We start from the raw sequence: 17,130 nt of genomic DNA on the forward strand, positions 1-17,130 counted from the left end.
AATTACAGTCCACATGTCCCGTGGATAACCGTTACGTGTCTTTAATTGCCTTCTGCATCCTCATGCCGTTGATCATTGCTGATTCTTCCACCTTTTGGGGCAGTTTCCCACCCCTAGAACAAGAGAGTGCCGTGACAAGCACTTGGCAAGGCCGTTGGCAGAATACTTCTTACGCCAGATGTTTTCGGCCGCCATTGCTAATTATTAATCAAAATTCAAGCGGTGGCGGGATATGAACCCGGGACTGATAACGTTTTGATTACTAATGGAAGACGCGATTACTAGCCACGGGTACAATCCGCAAGCCTACCCCTTGAGAAAAGAGAGTTACGGAAATGTAATGAGCGTATGGCATTGGTGGCCGGGAGACCCCAACGCCACTTCGGCGACTTGCGGGTGAATGATGATGGAAGACACACAACAGCCAGTCATCTCGAGGCAGAGAAAATCGCTGACCCCGCCGGGAATCGAACTCGGGACCCCGTGCGCGGGAAGCGAGAACGCTACCGCAAAACCACGAGCTGCGGACAGTTACGGAGAGTTTCCGTGGGACGGCTTTAGGGAGGACGGGGCTCGTAATGTTTGGCATCAGCGATCAGCCACAGGGAGGCAATCAGAAATTTTTGGAACGAGATGCTGTGGTAGGTCGGCGCTCGCAGTCTTCCAAAACTTGACGCAGAATCTTCCAGAATAAAACTGTTAGGAGTTTTCGGATTGGAGAAGTAAAGTATGCGAACTCAGAATTGGCCAAATGTGGCAGTTTTGGTGGGCTCGACCCGAGAAAGAGCTGGAGAGTAACTTATCAGGTCAGCTCGCCCTGTTAGACGAGCACTCTAACGCAAGGCTTTCCAGAATGGGAAGGAGCGCCTGGTTCTCGACACGAATCCTCCCGACGGACTTGTGTCGAGATCCAGTGAGTTGGCCAGTCTGTGGATGGTTTTTAGGCGGTTTTCCATCTGCCTCCGCGAATGCGGGCTGGTTACTCTTATTCTGCCTCAGGTACATTATGTCGGCGATTGCTGCGCAAACAAGTGCTCCACGTAAGCGTTCACCACCATTACTCTACCACTCAAATATAGGAGTTACACTCGTCTGGGGGGGGGGGGAGTCCACCGGGGCCAAACCACACAATACCACTGGGTTCGGTGTGGGGCGGCGGAGGGGTGAAGTGGGCTGCAGTAGTCGTCGTGGGGTTGTGGACCACTGCGGCTGCGGCGGGGACGGAGCCTATCCGTCGTTTCTATATCCACGGTTAACATACAATACATACAATACAATGTATCAGGTCACTTCTTCACTGCTAGTGGTAGAGAGAGCGACACTTGAGCGTTAGGAGCTGCAGAGAGGTAGTCGATGGCTGGGGCTGATGCAGATTCGAAGCCTGGACTTGAAGAGGAGCAATGAACATACAAGCAGATGTGGCACTCGAAGCCAGTGTCCATCTCCATCCGTGACCTCATTGCACCTCGCCTCCTGCAAGTGATGTAAACTTCAGCAGAACGGTGTGTGTATGAAATTCATACAGGGTGATAGGCATGTTGTTTCAGATTAATTAATTAGTCCCTATATGCTGTCCTCTCGGCCATGATTTTACTCTTCGGTGTTCTCTTTCTTTTACAATCTTCTAATCCATTCACACCACCAATTTAACTTCGCGGTTAATAGCCATTTAACACTATTTCTTATCCGTTTGGACTGTTCTGTGAAACCCTTTACAGTCTTTTCCTTCCAGAAGACCACAATTATGATCTGCAAGTCCACTCATTCACCTGTGATGAGTACTGGATTTTTATTTATTCTGAGCAATCATTCGAATTTGGAACCAGTGTAGGTATATTATTTGTAACCTTTGTTTGATTATAGTAACTGACAGTCCCCATCATTAATTAGTAAACATGGATCAACTCCCATTGCAGAACTTTTGGCAACTACGTTTGAAAACCATAATCTACATCAGTACACCAATAGCCCGACCCAAATGCACCGACAAAATTAACTTCTGACACTACACTCCCTTTCACGTTTGTCAGACGTCAACAAAAACACCCTCAGAGTGCGTTAGCGTCTCTAGAATGAGTGACTGGGTTTAGGAGTGGACCCTTATTCTAGGACAGAGCACATTGGTGTTTATCTGTACATAATTTGTTTAATTTCAGAATTATTGTCAAAGAAGTACACAAATTTACATAGGTTGTGACAGGACAGTTGTCAAGATAATGTATTATGTCCTGTTTAGTCATAAGTACAACAATATCAGATTTAAATAGAAGGTTCTCTACAAGTTGATGTTGGTCAATATTACGACAAAACATCCGATCCCGGTTCTAAGTTCGGTACTATTTAGGATAACAATCAAGTCTGCAGAGGATGGTTAGTTTTTTGTGACAAGATGAGGAAAAGGTTACTCAAGGTTGCATGAGTTCACAGCGTATTCAAGCCGGTGAACCAACATATTTAAGCCTCTGCTAGCAGCGTTTACCTTAGCTGCAATGAGCTGTCGAATGCAGGGCGGCTCTCACCATCTGAAAATCCTGATTTTATCGGCAGAAACTGTCCTACGTTTCTTGTTAGGCGAGAAAACATGCACTCAACCTTAGTCTTAAAATATGGCGATATACACGTGCGTAGTTGGAGCAGTGTGTATACTACAATGTCCTCTGAGTTCTCGCAACATCAGTTATCTACGTGGCTGTTTCGTTTCTCCGCTGTTGGAGCTCAACGACTCTTCAGCTAATTTCTAGCTGAATGTCAGCCAAAGTGAACGTAGTGTTCACACAAAATTTCTCTTTTGGCATCGTGCAGAGTTTGATGCGCGCTGTTCTACACTTGAAGCTGGTTTAGTGAGCTCACTAAGTTTTCGTTCTTGTGTCTTTTGTAGCAAACTGTCCCCCACCTGTTTCCTTTTGTGTTTCACGTCACGGCTTTTTCAGACCAATGGAAGTGTTCCTTTCATCTCGTGGAAACTACTTCTGCCAATCACAAAGTTCCTACCTTCAAAGTGCATCGAAGTTTCGCCCCTTTCTACTCCTTACAAGTTTATTTCAGCCAATCGGGCATTTTATGCACGCTCCTGACGCCTAAAAGTTACATGCGTACATCACGAGCGCACCACAGGCATTTCACATGATCAACATTGTCGCTCGTCTGTTTGTATCCATCTGGAAATTCCCCAATGCAGTTTTCTAAAGAATTTCTCCACAGCAAGCAGTGCTGGCCCACTACTTGCTCTCCTCAATGTATTGGCTGGCGCGTTCACTGTCCCTCTTGCCACGGGTCACCAACCCCTTTCTTAAATGTGTTCCATTGTACTAGGGCTGTGACCGCGAAACTCGCATATGCCCCCAAACTAAAACGTTTCCTCCAGCAGCTTTTTTCACATTTTGCTCATTGATGTGTGGGATTTGGGTTAGGTGTGTTAATACCGTCGAACCGAGTGTCATCAGTTTGCGTTATATACTGTACATTTTAATAAGCAAATCTTCTCATTATCGCTGAAGTATATCAGTTGATATATTCATCTACTTGTTACAACATATAAAATCTCTCACGTTAGGTGCAAAATTGACATTCATTCAATCTTTCATCTTACAATCTCTTATCGACAAGGATTCTTCAGGGAACCATGGACCATGCATTATATTAATTCATATATTACTTGATGTGGTATTTCATATATTTTTTAGAAGTAAAATACCAAATTGATAAATGGAACTATAGCTTGATGCGCGGAACCTCCTTCCATTGTCATGATGGCAGGGACCTTTGGTCCAGCATGCAGGAGGAAAAAAGAAAAGACGAATAAGCATTTAGAGACTTACAGTGTTGGAGAGTTCATTGTTGTCACTAAACAATAACCTACATGCACCATTTAAATGTTATCTGTTTCCAATTACTCTGTAGTGATTTGAAATGTAAATTCTGAAAACTACTACGAATTTACACAAAAGTTAAAATGCAAACAGAGGTGACGTTGATACTACTGTGGTGTAATAGTAATGCTGGTGACGAATGAAAATAATAATATTCAGGATGCAGGAGGAATGTTGAGCACTATAATGGGGCCCTGTCGAAAGTCAGAGAATTACTAGCAGTTACTGACGGAGAAGATGGAGGAAGGAGGAAAAAGAAGTATGTTGTGAGGGGGTAGCGTTGTGGAATGTGGGTGCAAGAAATAATATGTCTAGTTCATCGCTGATTAGAGGGAGTTGGTTGAAATTCTGGTGATAGAACATCGTTAAAGCCTGGGGCTCCTTTAAATGTACTGGCGTAACAGGACAGCTGGGTTGATGATTAGGGGGTAGAGTATTGGCTGCTGAGACTCGGTTTCCTTATTAATGTATTGGGACTGAAGATAGTCCAACCAGAGTAGGTGTAGGAAATGGGTAAGTGGTACAGCATACGGGATGGGGAATGTAGGCGAATGCTGAAGGTGAGCAGGGGATGAGTGCACGTGTATTAGAACTTCAAAGAAGTGTAGAATTTAGCAGAGACAGAGTCTAACTAATATCGACATGTTGTACGATGGGACACATGAGTGATTTTTGGGTTGCAGTAATGTAGAAGAATGTAGATACCACACACGGTATATATAAGTAGTTCTAATAGTTGTTGTTGGTTTTGGGCTCTGTGTTGGATAGTATGGAGGTGTGCATTCGACACTAGTTTTGTGTCAAGCTTTAGTCCTAAGGAAGGTCCTTGCTGCATGTAGACCCTAGGTAGCGTGAGGAACGTATGTGACGATTCTGTCAAGGAGCTGTGCTGACCAATATTTCGAAATATCAATTCTGTCATATAGTAGTTCTACGAATTCGTTAGCCCTCAGGTTACCTGGAACTGTGTTAATGAAAGACTATAGCAGAAAGGAGAGAATGAAATCGAATTAGATAAATTTCACTTTAAGAACATACACCAATTTATCAGTTTTTAATCTGTGATTAGTACATGTGGCTTACATCACAGGTTCGCATGTAAGGTAGAGAGGGACGACTGCTAACTCCTTGGCGCGAAGTCCATTGTGACTCGGTAGCTGACTTGCGTATCGCAAGGGCGTGTACATGAATGCTCCGTAAAAATGGTTGCCTCGGTGGCAACAAAATACATTTACAAGTTACGACGCATTTGGGGCGCTACATCGAATGCTCGAAATAGCTTCTGAATAATAGCAGTTTTAGTTCCTCTCAGATACAGGTGTGTTACGTCGATTAGGCAATGCCTTTTTCTGACTGAAAAAGTATAATTTTTGTCTGGAAACTATTTAGAACTCGTCAGTTCCACGTTCTAAAGTCAGTTGCTGCTACTTCAAGATGAGTAAATGTTTCTGGCTTCGCATTTGCGTGACATTCGATGCTTAGTTTGTTTTCGCTCAAGCTGATGGCTTTCTGGTCGCATAATAAAGTTTTAACTCCCGCTATTTGGTTAAGTTTAGAATTTTCAGGTGAGAAAGCTTTTCATTTGTAAATTTAGTATCATGTTCTGTTCGTTAAGGACGATCTAAAGACCCAAGGGGCTGTGCGTTGCAATTCACATCGTTTGTCGGTTTCAGTGTCTCAGTAATGTTTTAAATTCAGAATTCTGCTAAATTTACAATCGATAATACTGTGGGTAACACGGTGATTGTCGTTATTAGGTCTGCTACTTTGCTTCCGCGTTTTGCAAAAGATGGCAATAACGGCAAGTGATTTTAGAGACGAAAGGTCGCAAGCATTTGTTTAAGATAACGCCATCAAAATATTAATCGATCTATGATTGCATCATAAAGATATTCTCGATTGAATACGTGTACTTACGAGTTCAATTCTCGTCATTTGCGGGAAGTTTTGATCAGTGCTCGACCGCATGTCAGAAAACCCGTCAAAACGTACTCGGAAACATCATCAAATTACTTTCCACTAGGAAAGTGGAATGCGCTCGACGACTATGATATGACTTTCAAAATGACAGAGAATAGCAGTCAGTCGTCGTTTCCTCTCTAACCTTATTAAGGGGATACGGAATCACCTATCCCCGCAATGTTAATATATGCCTACTATAGGGAACATTTTCTCACAAACTACTGGAGACAGAGAGGTAAAAATTTTACTGTATGTGCATTCATATGTTACAACAATACTGAAACAACAGTTTATTGTCAAAGTATTTTCTTACAGGGATATTGTACATTTATTTTTAAGTAAATTTTTTCCATCGCTTTTTACTAGACTATCACCCCTTAGTCTTTTGTAAATCAAGTAATTAAAAAATCGTTGTTTCAGTATGTAATAGGGACCTATGTCACTACGTCATAAAAATTTCAGACTTCTAGGTTGACCAGTACCTGAGATAATGTTCCTAGATGAAGTAAAAAGTAAACTTACGGGAAACGGAGAAAGAAGATTAAAACATTCCTGATCCGTAGCTAATACCCCCTTCACAGTCTTCATAATCATCTTCAAGTCTTCTTTTGGCACCCCTCTGCACCTGTCTTGCTTTTTTCACTAATGTCTTGATTATATTATCAGCATGCCTTAGTCTGTGCTGATCTAAAAAGAACATAGCACGTACCGTACGGGAACCAACACACATACCCAACTTTTGAAGGACCTGGCATTTAGTTATATTTCCAAGATTGAAGGTTGCCACAGCATCATACACACCAAAATGTAGTGTATTAATTCCGACAAACACTGTTTTTGGGAGACGATGCCATATCACACTATTCAAGCACTCGTTGGGGTTCTGCGTTTTTCCGTGAAGACATTTCATCAGAAGACTTCTGTCAGCCAGATCTCTGAAAATGGGCTTTATTTCTGCCATGATGGCTGATGGTAGACTGTGGTGGTGAATGTATTTCTCTCCTGTTGTTAGTCCCCTATTGTATTTACACCAGCTGTTTTCACCTTTGGGGCACAAACCATGTTGTGGATGCTCATCCGTGGATGCGGTGTGGAAATATAAAGCCCATATAGCTCTCCTCATTTCTTCAAGATTGCCTGTATTTTGCCTGATTGCAAGGCCATAGCAGTTCTGAATGTGGTCTATTATGGAATCAGTCAATCTTCCTCTGCCATCCAAGGTTTTCCCATCATCTAGTTTTTTCCCTTTCATAACTGATTTTAACCTTCTCAGCCTGGCACCCATTCTCTTCTGCACATGTCCTATACATTCAAGTTTGCTTATATTTACACTGTCCCCATATGGTTTGCTTTCCAAAACTTCTTTGAATGCTTTAGAGTCACCATCTCCCAGATATTTGACATAGCGAACATTATACCACTGTGAAGAGCGATGAAAAATTTTCTTCACCCCAGCAACCTCCATGCCACCACTACTACCATAATAATTAGCAATACAGTCATCACTGTGTTCACTTTTCAGCCTGCCTGTGCACCTACAGTATTTAGACATTATTGCAACATCAATAACCTTGCCAGTATCAACACTAGTTGCTGTTACAACACCATTGTTGGAGGTGTGGCCCCTTTTCTGCCACGTGCCATCAAACGCCACTGTGAGGTCACGACTGCCGTCATTTTCTTCCACTGCTTCTTCCACAGCAACCTGCATTGACTTCTGTGCTACATCTTCAACTGCAGATCCTAGTACATAATTGTAAGCTTCAAACTTTGAAGGTGCACTTGGAAGATTTAGAACACCACATAGCATATCACCAGCTGCTTTGCCCTTACCAATTGCTCGCAATCCATAAACTAACCTAATATTTACACTATAAAGTTCAGTTTTCTTGTATCCATTATTTACAGTTACTGAAACCGAACTTGGAAACTTACAGCTGTATTTACAAACACTGCATATTAAATTAAACTGGGCAGCCAGGCCAACATGGGATTCTACTTTCAGAGAAACGTTTCCATGACATTTTTTGCAGCACAAACTGTTTTCAAGAGCTTCACACAATATATTCGTATCAATGAGTTCAAAAACTTCATTCCCTCTATCAAGTAAATTATATTTCTCTTCCAAATCTCTTAGTTTTTTATGAGAAGCACTGTTTTCATTTGGTGTAAGTTCGTTCGGCAAATCAGTAATAAGTGGATTCACATTTTCCAACAGTGATGATGATGAACTGCTTTGCTTTGCTAATGAATCATTATTTCTTTTCTTTTGCCAGTTCACACGCTTTTTAAATACTTTTGCTTTAGCTCTAGGCATTTTCACTGCGAAAAATGAAGCACTAAATACGAAATAACACAACAACAACTACTTTCTTATATCACACTGTTTACAAAACAGTCCCGCCACAAAGTCAAAGAGTAACTTGAGGAAACCAGAGAGAAACATTTTCGGGCAACTAGTGTATAAATAGTCGCTGGAAACCGGGATATTTGAATTCATGTCACTTTAAAGGTACTTCCAAAAAGTTCATGGTCAGCCACGAGAGACGTGTATAACTAAAGCGCAATACCTGATCTCACAAATATATAAAAATAAAATAGTTATAATTGTAGTAGAGCTATGTATGATACGTCATTTTAAAGAGGAAACATGGCAGAATATAATACGCCAATAAAAAAAAATTCGATTTTTTAAACCAAAATCCGATTCCGTATCCCCTTAAAGAAGATCCAGCTTTCGGCTAGTGTCTAGCCATTAGCAGTGCGCGCCCCAATATGTCTACACTTGTTTTTCGGGCTCCTGTCACAGTTCTTTCAGTCATTCACAGCAGACGTAGACGTACTACGGCTTGTTTAAAAAGACTCTGAAATACTGCTTTGATAATGGCTAGTCACTAGCCGGAATTTGGAACTGCCTTAATAAAGCTAGAAATGAAACGATGACTGACTGGCCGGCCGTGGTGGTCTAGCGGTTCTGGCGCTGCAGTCCGGAACCGCGGGACTGCTACGGTCGCAGGTTCGAATCCTGCCTCGGGCATGTGTGTGTGTGTGATGTCCTTAGGTTAGTTAGGTTTAAGTAGTTCTGAGTTCTAGGGGACTTATGACCTAAGATGTTGAGTCCCATAGTGCTCAGAGCCATTTGAACCATTTGACGACTGACTGCTCCTATCATTTTGAAAACTGACACTTTTTAAACGCGGAAATGGGAAGTCCTAGCCCGACTGCTGTATTCTTGAGAAATTGCTCCGTCTGATTACCAACTTTTTCGGTCAGTGGCTTACATCAGCGCCTCTGGTTATATGAACAAGTGAAAAATTGGAGGGATTCATGGATTTCACCAAAAGGCCCAAGTTATTCCGTCGCTTTCTCTGCCTCGTGATGACTGGGTGTTGTGGGATGTCCTTAGGTTAGTTAGGTTTAAGTAGTTCTAAGTTCTAGGGGACTGATGACCATAGATGTTAAGTCCCATAGTCCTCCGAGCCATTTGAACCATTTTTTTATTCCGTCGCGTGTGGACTTCCTTGTTATTGCATTGCATCAGAAGGTGCTCCAAGGAGAGGAGATGTAGGAAAAGGGTGGGTTGGTTCAGGATATGGTTTGGTGAAGGTAGTATGCTGCCAGAAAGAGGGGAGAAAGTAGTGGTCAGCGATGGCCAATGCTTTGAATCGTATTTTTTTATTGTTTTTTACAATAAAGTCTCAAATTTCGAGAAAAAACAGTGAAAGGAAAGCTGCAGATCAGATAAGTAGTTTAATCTTTGCTCACCCATCTTTAAAATGTAAGCGCCGACCGGTGTGGCCGAGCGGTTGTAGGCGCTTCAGTCTGGAACCGTGCGACCGCTACGGTCGCAGGTCCGAATCCTGCCTCGGGCATGGACGTGTGTGATGTCCTTAGGTTAGTTAGGTTCAAGTAGTTCTAAGTTGTAGGGGACTGATGACCATAGATGTTAAGTTCCATAGTGCCCAGAGCCATTTGAACCATTTTTTTAAAATGTAAGCAAGATCGATGGACGTCTCGTAAGGGTGCGTATGGGAAGTCGTGTACCTGAGATCAACGTCTTCCGACTGCTCTTGCAAATTTCAAGGTGCCAGACATAATTAGTTACCATTCCCTTTATTCGTGTATTACCGATCAGGAAGGGACTGGGTGCCTCGACAGTAAATATCATATTTGTTATTCTCTCGGCTACATTATTTTAGTATCTAACCATCTCCTGCCCTTGCCAACTCTAAACAGTGTAACAACACCATGTAATAGAGACAGCGGAGCAGTGGGACTACCCTTGAATGCAAAACTGAAACGTCAGTGTTTAAGGCGCCCGCAGAGGCTACAGTATGAAGTAATTCTGTCGACATACTGTGTACACCGGCAGATGAGCAATAAGGCAACTAACACACAAGTTACTGGACACTGACACCGAATAGATTCAAAATCTGGTTTGGTATCATTTATAACGTACATTCGTCTAGCAATAGTGGTTGATGACGGAATCATTAAATGCTCATTAAACGTGTTAAGTTCCAATATGATAGAATTATCTGTAGATGGATTGGAATTTGGACAACTTTCTGGAATAATCTCGACTGTAGTGTTCTCCTAGTGGGTCGACTAGCACACTTTTGCCGTATACAGAATGACATTGCCATACACAGAGTGATATGATGGTATGCAGTCTCAATAATTTTTTGCTGTTGACCAGGTGTACGCGAAGATGGTGCCGCGCTTCATGTCGACGGCGCGCCACTGGCTGGAGCACCTGCTGGACTCCGGGATCCGCGTGCTGTGCTACAGCGGCCAGCTGGACCTCATCGTCGCCTACGCGCTGTCGGCGGACGCCTTCCGCCACCTGCAGTGGCAGCACGCAGCCCAATACAGGGAGGCTGACAGACAACCATGGTGTGTAGTGTTCTCCTCGTAGCCACACCTGAATGTTCTGCTTCTGTATGGAAACTCTAAAAACCACTACTCTCACACTGAACACCGTCGGATTTCCTGCACTTTCTACTGCGAGCGGTTTCCAATACGTAATGCAACAATTCTTTTTCTCGGCCAGTTTCCCTTGACAAAATGAGTAATATTTGCAGTTCAGCCCTTATAGTTTCATGAAGTTTCAGTATGTGGCGGCGCTGTAGGTAGCCTTCAAAATGGCGTCTGTAACGGAGGTGCAGTACAAGCAGTGAGCTGTCATTGAGTTTCTTTTGCGGCAAAACCAGAGCATCGCACATATTCATAGGCGTTAGCAGAATGTCAACGGAGACCTAGCGCTAAACAAAAGTACAGTGAGTCGTTGGGTGTCTGTCGTAAGTCGCGCAAGCTTGTCCGATCTCCAGCCGGCCGAAAACAGCTGTGACTCCTGCAGTGTTGGAGAGTACGGACGCTCTCGTTCGAGGCGTTCCACGGATCACAAGCAAACATCTCGCTGCTCAACTGGACGTCTCTGTTGGTACTGCTGACACATTCGCCCACACGTTGGGGTGCTCAAAGGTGTGTGACCCCTGGGTTCCTGGCGGCCTAACAGAAGATAAAAGATCACCTTCAGACTTCCATCCGTTAGGCCCAGTATGCGGATGATGGGGAGGTTATTCACGCAAAAAAACGTTCGCTCCAACGTCGACCAATAGAGTGGTACAATGTGGGCATAGAGGTCCTCTCAGGTGGCAGGAGCTCGTCGCATTGAACGGAGATTATGTTGAAAAACAGAGTTTTATAGCCAAAAGAGTGGGGAACAGTTTGCTATATTGGAATCCTGAGTAAAGCCAACCTGCTTTCATAAAAAATATCTGTTGCATTATTCATTGAACGCCCCTCGTAACTTGAAATCAACCAATCTGTCGTTGCATCCCTTCTCATTAACCCTCCTATGCTACCGCGCTTATACCAATACACACCATCCCCGCCCCCTAATCTTTGACCAAGACACTCCCCACATTCGGCCTGCCTGGCCATATAATACGCCCTTGCTTCCAACTCTAGCAGAATAGTCATCTTCATGACAGAGCTACTCTTTACCCCCATTCTCCCGCGCTTCCTTCCTGCGTCCACTTTGGGTCATTGCATTCCTGAATTCTTCCATCCCACGTTCTTTCCAAAATACTCTTGCTCCAATAACTCTCCTCACCTGCTACTAATTTCGTGTAATTCCAGGAAGGTGTAGTACTCGATTTCCATACAGAGTACCATGAACTAACTGTGTATTAAAAAAGAAAAGAATATTTTACTTAAAATCGTCAATACATAAACGACTGTTTGAATAATTTTAAAAACATGCACTTAGTTATATTTTTAACATTTTTAGAAACTATATTTGTGTATTTTGCTAACGTATTTAGCAGAATAACCACCTGCCCGGTTAACCGTGAGCATTAATTCGCCGTTTCCGGGATTCGGTGAAGCGCGCCAGCCCCGGATCGCATCCGTCCAGCGGATTAACGACAAGGGCCGTGTGCTAGCCAGCTTGGATGTGGTTTTTAGGCGGTTACCCCACATCCGACTAACTGAATACTGGGCTGGTACCTACCTCCCGCCTCAGTTACAGGATTCGCCAACATTTCGAACACCTACTCACGGTTTCACAATGAATAACGCTAAACAAAAACGGATGGAGTACACAAGTTCTATGGCATGGGGGTGGGGAGATCAGGAAAAAGAAGTTCGTAGCTAAAGGGCGGAAATAAACCACCGTCAGCCCAACTTCACCCTGATGTGCGAGATACTCAAATAACAACACAAGAAAACAAAACACTGAGAAGCATGTTGAAGAAACGATATCTTGCGTAGCCTCATTGCTCACTGCAATCATCCATGAATACCTGCAAATTCCTGGTTTTAATACTGCTTAAAAATCACAAATTGCTGCTACGTGATGTGGTTCATCGTAAACATAGCTATTTTACACGTGTGTCTCGTTACAGATTCTTGTATTTACAGCAGACCATTGACTGAAATAAATGGTACTTCATGTGAAAAGCCTGCGTATGACAGCGTTGTTAAAATGTATTTTCTTCCTCTTTGATTACTGCCAAAATATATGTAATTTACGTTACAAAACTTTGCGCGGGCGTATGTGAATTCTATTCAAAAATGTTTCATAAAAGTGTTACGCGTTTCATATTACTATTGTCAATTTTACAATACATTTCACGAACTGATACACTAGGAAAAATATCACTGTAATTTTGACTCTTAAAAAGTATAAATACATTCATAACTTATACCTCGCTGGTAGTTAATCTCAGCATACTCTCTGGAATATGTCTCTATAAGGAGGAAATCTAACGTAACGCTCAAAATATGGTTCAAATGGCTCTGAGCACTATGGGACTTAACATCTGAGGTCATCAGTCCGCTAGAACTTAGAACTACTTAAACCTAACTAACCTAAGGACATCACACACATTCATGCCCGAGGCAGGATTCGAACCTGCGACCGTAGCGGTCGCGCGGTTCCAGACTGAAGGGCCTAGAACCGCTCGGCCACACCGGCCCGCTATTGAAACGCACAACTATCTCAAAAATATTTGTCCCAGAAATACGCTTCAGTACTCATACTTACAGAGTTATTTTGTAGCTTCATATGAGTGGAAGTAGATACACGACTATGAGAAGCAAGTTACTTTTTCATTTATTTGTAATGATCAGAAGCTTTTGCAGGCGGAGACAATGAATTTTTGTAGATGTAAAGCTTCATAATCCCATGTCTACGCTTACGTTACATCCCATAAAGCGAAGTCAACCATCAAGCGCGTGGAACACTTAAGGTAAAATTTTTGTATTTCACTTAACATTTCAGGCGAATAGTGAACCTACGAAACGTTTTGGAAATTTTGTTCAGATGTCTACCGTAGCAGTCCAGAAAGCTCATGTCACAAAAGTCCCATGCGACGTTGTATTTTCTTATTATTTTGCCTGTTAGTACGGTGCTGAGATTTTGTAGTTGTTGCAGTACAGAAAAACAGGATAGTCCGCAGCTCGTGGTCGTGCGGTAGCGTTCTCGCTTCCCACGCCCGGATTCCCGGGTTGGATTCCCGGGGGGTCAGAGATTTTCTCTGCCTCGTGATGACTGGGTGTTGTGTGATGTCCTTAGGTTAGTCAGATTTAAGTAGTTCTAAGTTCTAGGAGACTGGTGACCATAGATGTTAAGTCCCATAGTGCTCAGCCCCATTTGAACCATTTTTTTGAAATCAGGATAATTAATGCGATCTCTACTACTATCTGTTAGTTCACAGCACTATCAAAAGCATGACTAAGAAAACACGATTACGGTTTAAGTTGCCTGGAATAGTTCCGCCGCTGATACACATATATTCACCGTTATCGGTTCTGCACGCTCAAGATTTTTGACATTTTCTTCCTAAACGCAGTCTACACGTACTTTCATCTCTGTACAACTAGCAAATTTCTTTCAATACAACTTCCAGGAAGTTCCTACATCCCCTGCATCTAAATATTCCTTATGTCCTTATATTGTGCTTAAGAAGAACAGTAGCAATATGCTTGAGTTCCGGAATTTGTGGGCGCGATGGTTGTTTTAGCACTGTCTTCAGTGGCGATCTAACAGTATATGTTGCGATCTAACAGTATATAAGTTATCATAGGATAATACACGCAACATGGATGTGTGCACTTCACAAACACAAAAAATGTTCAAATGTGTGTGAAATCTTATGGGACTTAACTGCTAAGGTCATCAGTCCCTAAACTTACACACTACTTAAACTAAATTATCCTAAGGACAAACACACACACACCCATGCCCGAGGGAGGACTCGAACCTCCGCCGGGACCAGCCGCACAGACCATGACTGCAGCGCCCTAGACCGTCGGCTAATCCCGCGCGGCTTCATAAATACATTCATCATTAAACAGCTTTCTATTTTCCCTCAATGTTTTACTGTTATCACCCAGTTTCAAAATATCCTCTGTTTTATTCTTTAACTTGATCAAAAAGTAAGTATTCCGACACATTCCCAACACACTGATGAATAACCGCTCCAGTTCCTAAAACGTACTTTATTTTGTTATTATATATTGAAGCTTTTTTTTTGTTGTGGGATCTCAAAATGGCTTCAGTACCAAATTCGAAACCAGTCGGGAGTAAAATGATCTTTTTAGCAACTGGAGCTGTTATTTATAAATTCTCTACACTGTTGCGAAACAGCAGCACTCTCCAGACGTGAAGAAACATAATTCCCAACACAGTTGCGTCTGTGAGTTACATGGACAGCTTTTTTTGTTTTCACGTGGTCCTTCCATTGATTAAACGTGAGCTTTTTACGTGGCCACGTTTTCTTCCATCGATACTATTCTGTAGCTTCAGTTTTCCTTGACTTGTTTCTAAGGCTGTAATGCACTGTCAAGTATATTTTGCGAACGTTATTATCGCAGCCACAACATATCAATTGTGCTTTGAAATATGATCAACGTTAATGTTTCACAGTCCGTACTTTAGTCTCACTTTTACAGGTACGTTGGAAATAGCCTCGCTGGATACATGAAGACCGGAGGGAATCTGACGGAACTCTTGGTTCGAGGAGCAGGTCATATGGTACCAACGGACAAGCCAGAAGTCGCTCTTCAGATGGTAACGGATTTCACAAGAGGAAGGCTTCCTTGAACGTCAAGATATCCAGCGGAATGTATCACTGAGAGGATCCGATAGACTGCCGAGTTTACGTACCTAAGAATGTGTGTGGAGTGAAGCAGGTGGACAAAGAGTTGGTACTGATTCAGTGGCACAAAGTATTTCGCTTTGCTGGATGACTGTTAATCAAATGCAAAACCAGGACATACAGATGTTTTGTTAAATAGTCTTGTGTCTCTACAACTAAATCGAAATTAGTATAGTTATGTATGGTCGATGCGTAAAGTATGTCAAGTCTAAACACGACATTCTCACAAGAAACTTTGAAGGCACGTTGTAAATCGAATTATTAAGATAAAATACATACAACAAAGAAAACTAATTCTTCATCTTTCTTCTTATTTCTCTCAGTTTTAGCTCCTTCCTTTAGTTGTTTTAGCCGACCGCTGTGACTTAGCAGTTCTAGGCCCTTCAGTTCGGAACCGCGCTGCTTCTACCGTCGCAGGTTTGAATCCTGCCTCGGGCATGGATGTGTGTGATGTCCTTAGGTTAGGTTTAAGTATTTCTAAGTCTAGGGGACTGATGATCTCAGATGTTACGTCCCATTCTGCTTAGGGCCATTTGAACAATTTTTTTTAGTTATTTTAACTTTTATTTGAGATAAAGAAGAGAACAGTATATACTTAATTGATTTAAGACTGACTAACTGGAAACTATTGAATTTTGTAGATTGCCCATCATTAATTTCATACTCACCATTCTTTTTGGTAATATATAGATTACAGAAAAATTGAAAAACAGCAAAAATAATTATTATTGTCACCTACTATTAAGCTAACTACGTAGCTAACGACGCAACATTTACAAAGAGGTGTAAAGGCAAACGTCTCTGATGTTATCATATGTCCTTAATTCACGTTAAAGGTAGGGAAATACTCTTGAGATAAATTTCGTATTAACCAGTACAACGCCTTATTTTCTTATCTCTTCTTTGGTACAGAGAAACTGCTAACTATCCTCCTTCTCGTAAAATCAAGTCTTAAGTGGTTCATCTTTATCAGGTGTTGTTTTATAGAAGAGAACCCCGCAAACTTTAGAGATTTGTAACCATATCACAGTGGCTCGGTGACTTAGTGATAACTGTTTTGCGCGACTTCATAGACAATGGTAAAGAGATGTGGGCTACTGGGTGGTGCGGCAACTGTCGTCGTAGGAAAGGTAGACAGGAGCAGAAGTGATTAATGAGCACGTTAACACGAGAAACAGAAGATTTACTTAACTTGTATTTCTGCAAGTATACGAAGACTCATTGCAAATGATGCAGCGAGAATTAGAGTCCATCTCGTACAGTAGCAACTAGGACGAGGCTCGCTGTACTGAGCGTGAACGTAGGTGTCACAGTGCAGAGGATCCAAGTGAAAGCTGATGGAGTGGCCGCCTTCGGCCGTCAGACATCGCGGCGGCGGAGGCCACTACAGTACACAGCCGCTGGAGGCGTGTCTCACAGGCGCGCACTACTGGGTCCGCCAAACCCCGCGCGACCGCTGTCGACATCAGACGAAACTTGCAATTCCGTTGCTAGCCTAAAAATACCCCTGGAGTGGTAGCGATACGTGATACTATAGCTCAGCGTGCGCCGGCAGGGAACTGCCATCACTTCGTAATAAGAAAAAACTGACAGAAGTTCTCATTGAGAGAATTTCATAGACGTCACGAGAC

General features: G+C 42.6%; 1 protein-coding gene across 1 annotated transcript in view; it reads left to right on the forward strand.

The window, feature by feature from the left end:
- The window catches only part of LOC126154645 (venom serine carboxypeptidase-like), a 100,560-nt gene extending 84,952 nt beyond the window's left edge, over positions 1–15,608 (forward strand). The window contains exons 8-9 of the mRNA XM_049916175.1: positions 10,531–10,727; positions 15,294–15,608. Coding sequence (XP_049772132.1) covers positions 10,531–10,727; positions 15,294–15,444 — 348 coding nt within the window. The 3' untranslated portion in view covers positions 15,445–15,608. The remainder of the gene's footprint in view (positions 1–10,530; positions 10,728–15,293) is intronic.
- The last annotated feature ends 1,522 nt before the right edge of the window (positions 15,609–17,130 follow it).

The sequence above is a fragment of the Schistocerca cancellata genome, chromosome 2, assembly GCF_023864275.1.
Source record: "Schistocerca cancellata isolate TAMUIC-IGC-003103 chromosome 2, iqSchCanc2.1, whole genome shotgun sequence".
NCBI classification, from domain to species: domain Eukaryota; kingdom Metazoa; phylum Arthropoda; class Insecta; order Orthoptera; family Acrididae; genus Schistocerca; species Schistocerca cancellata.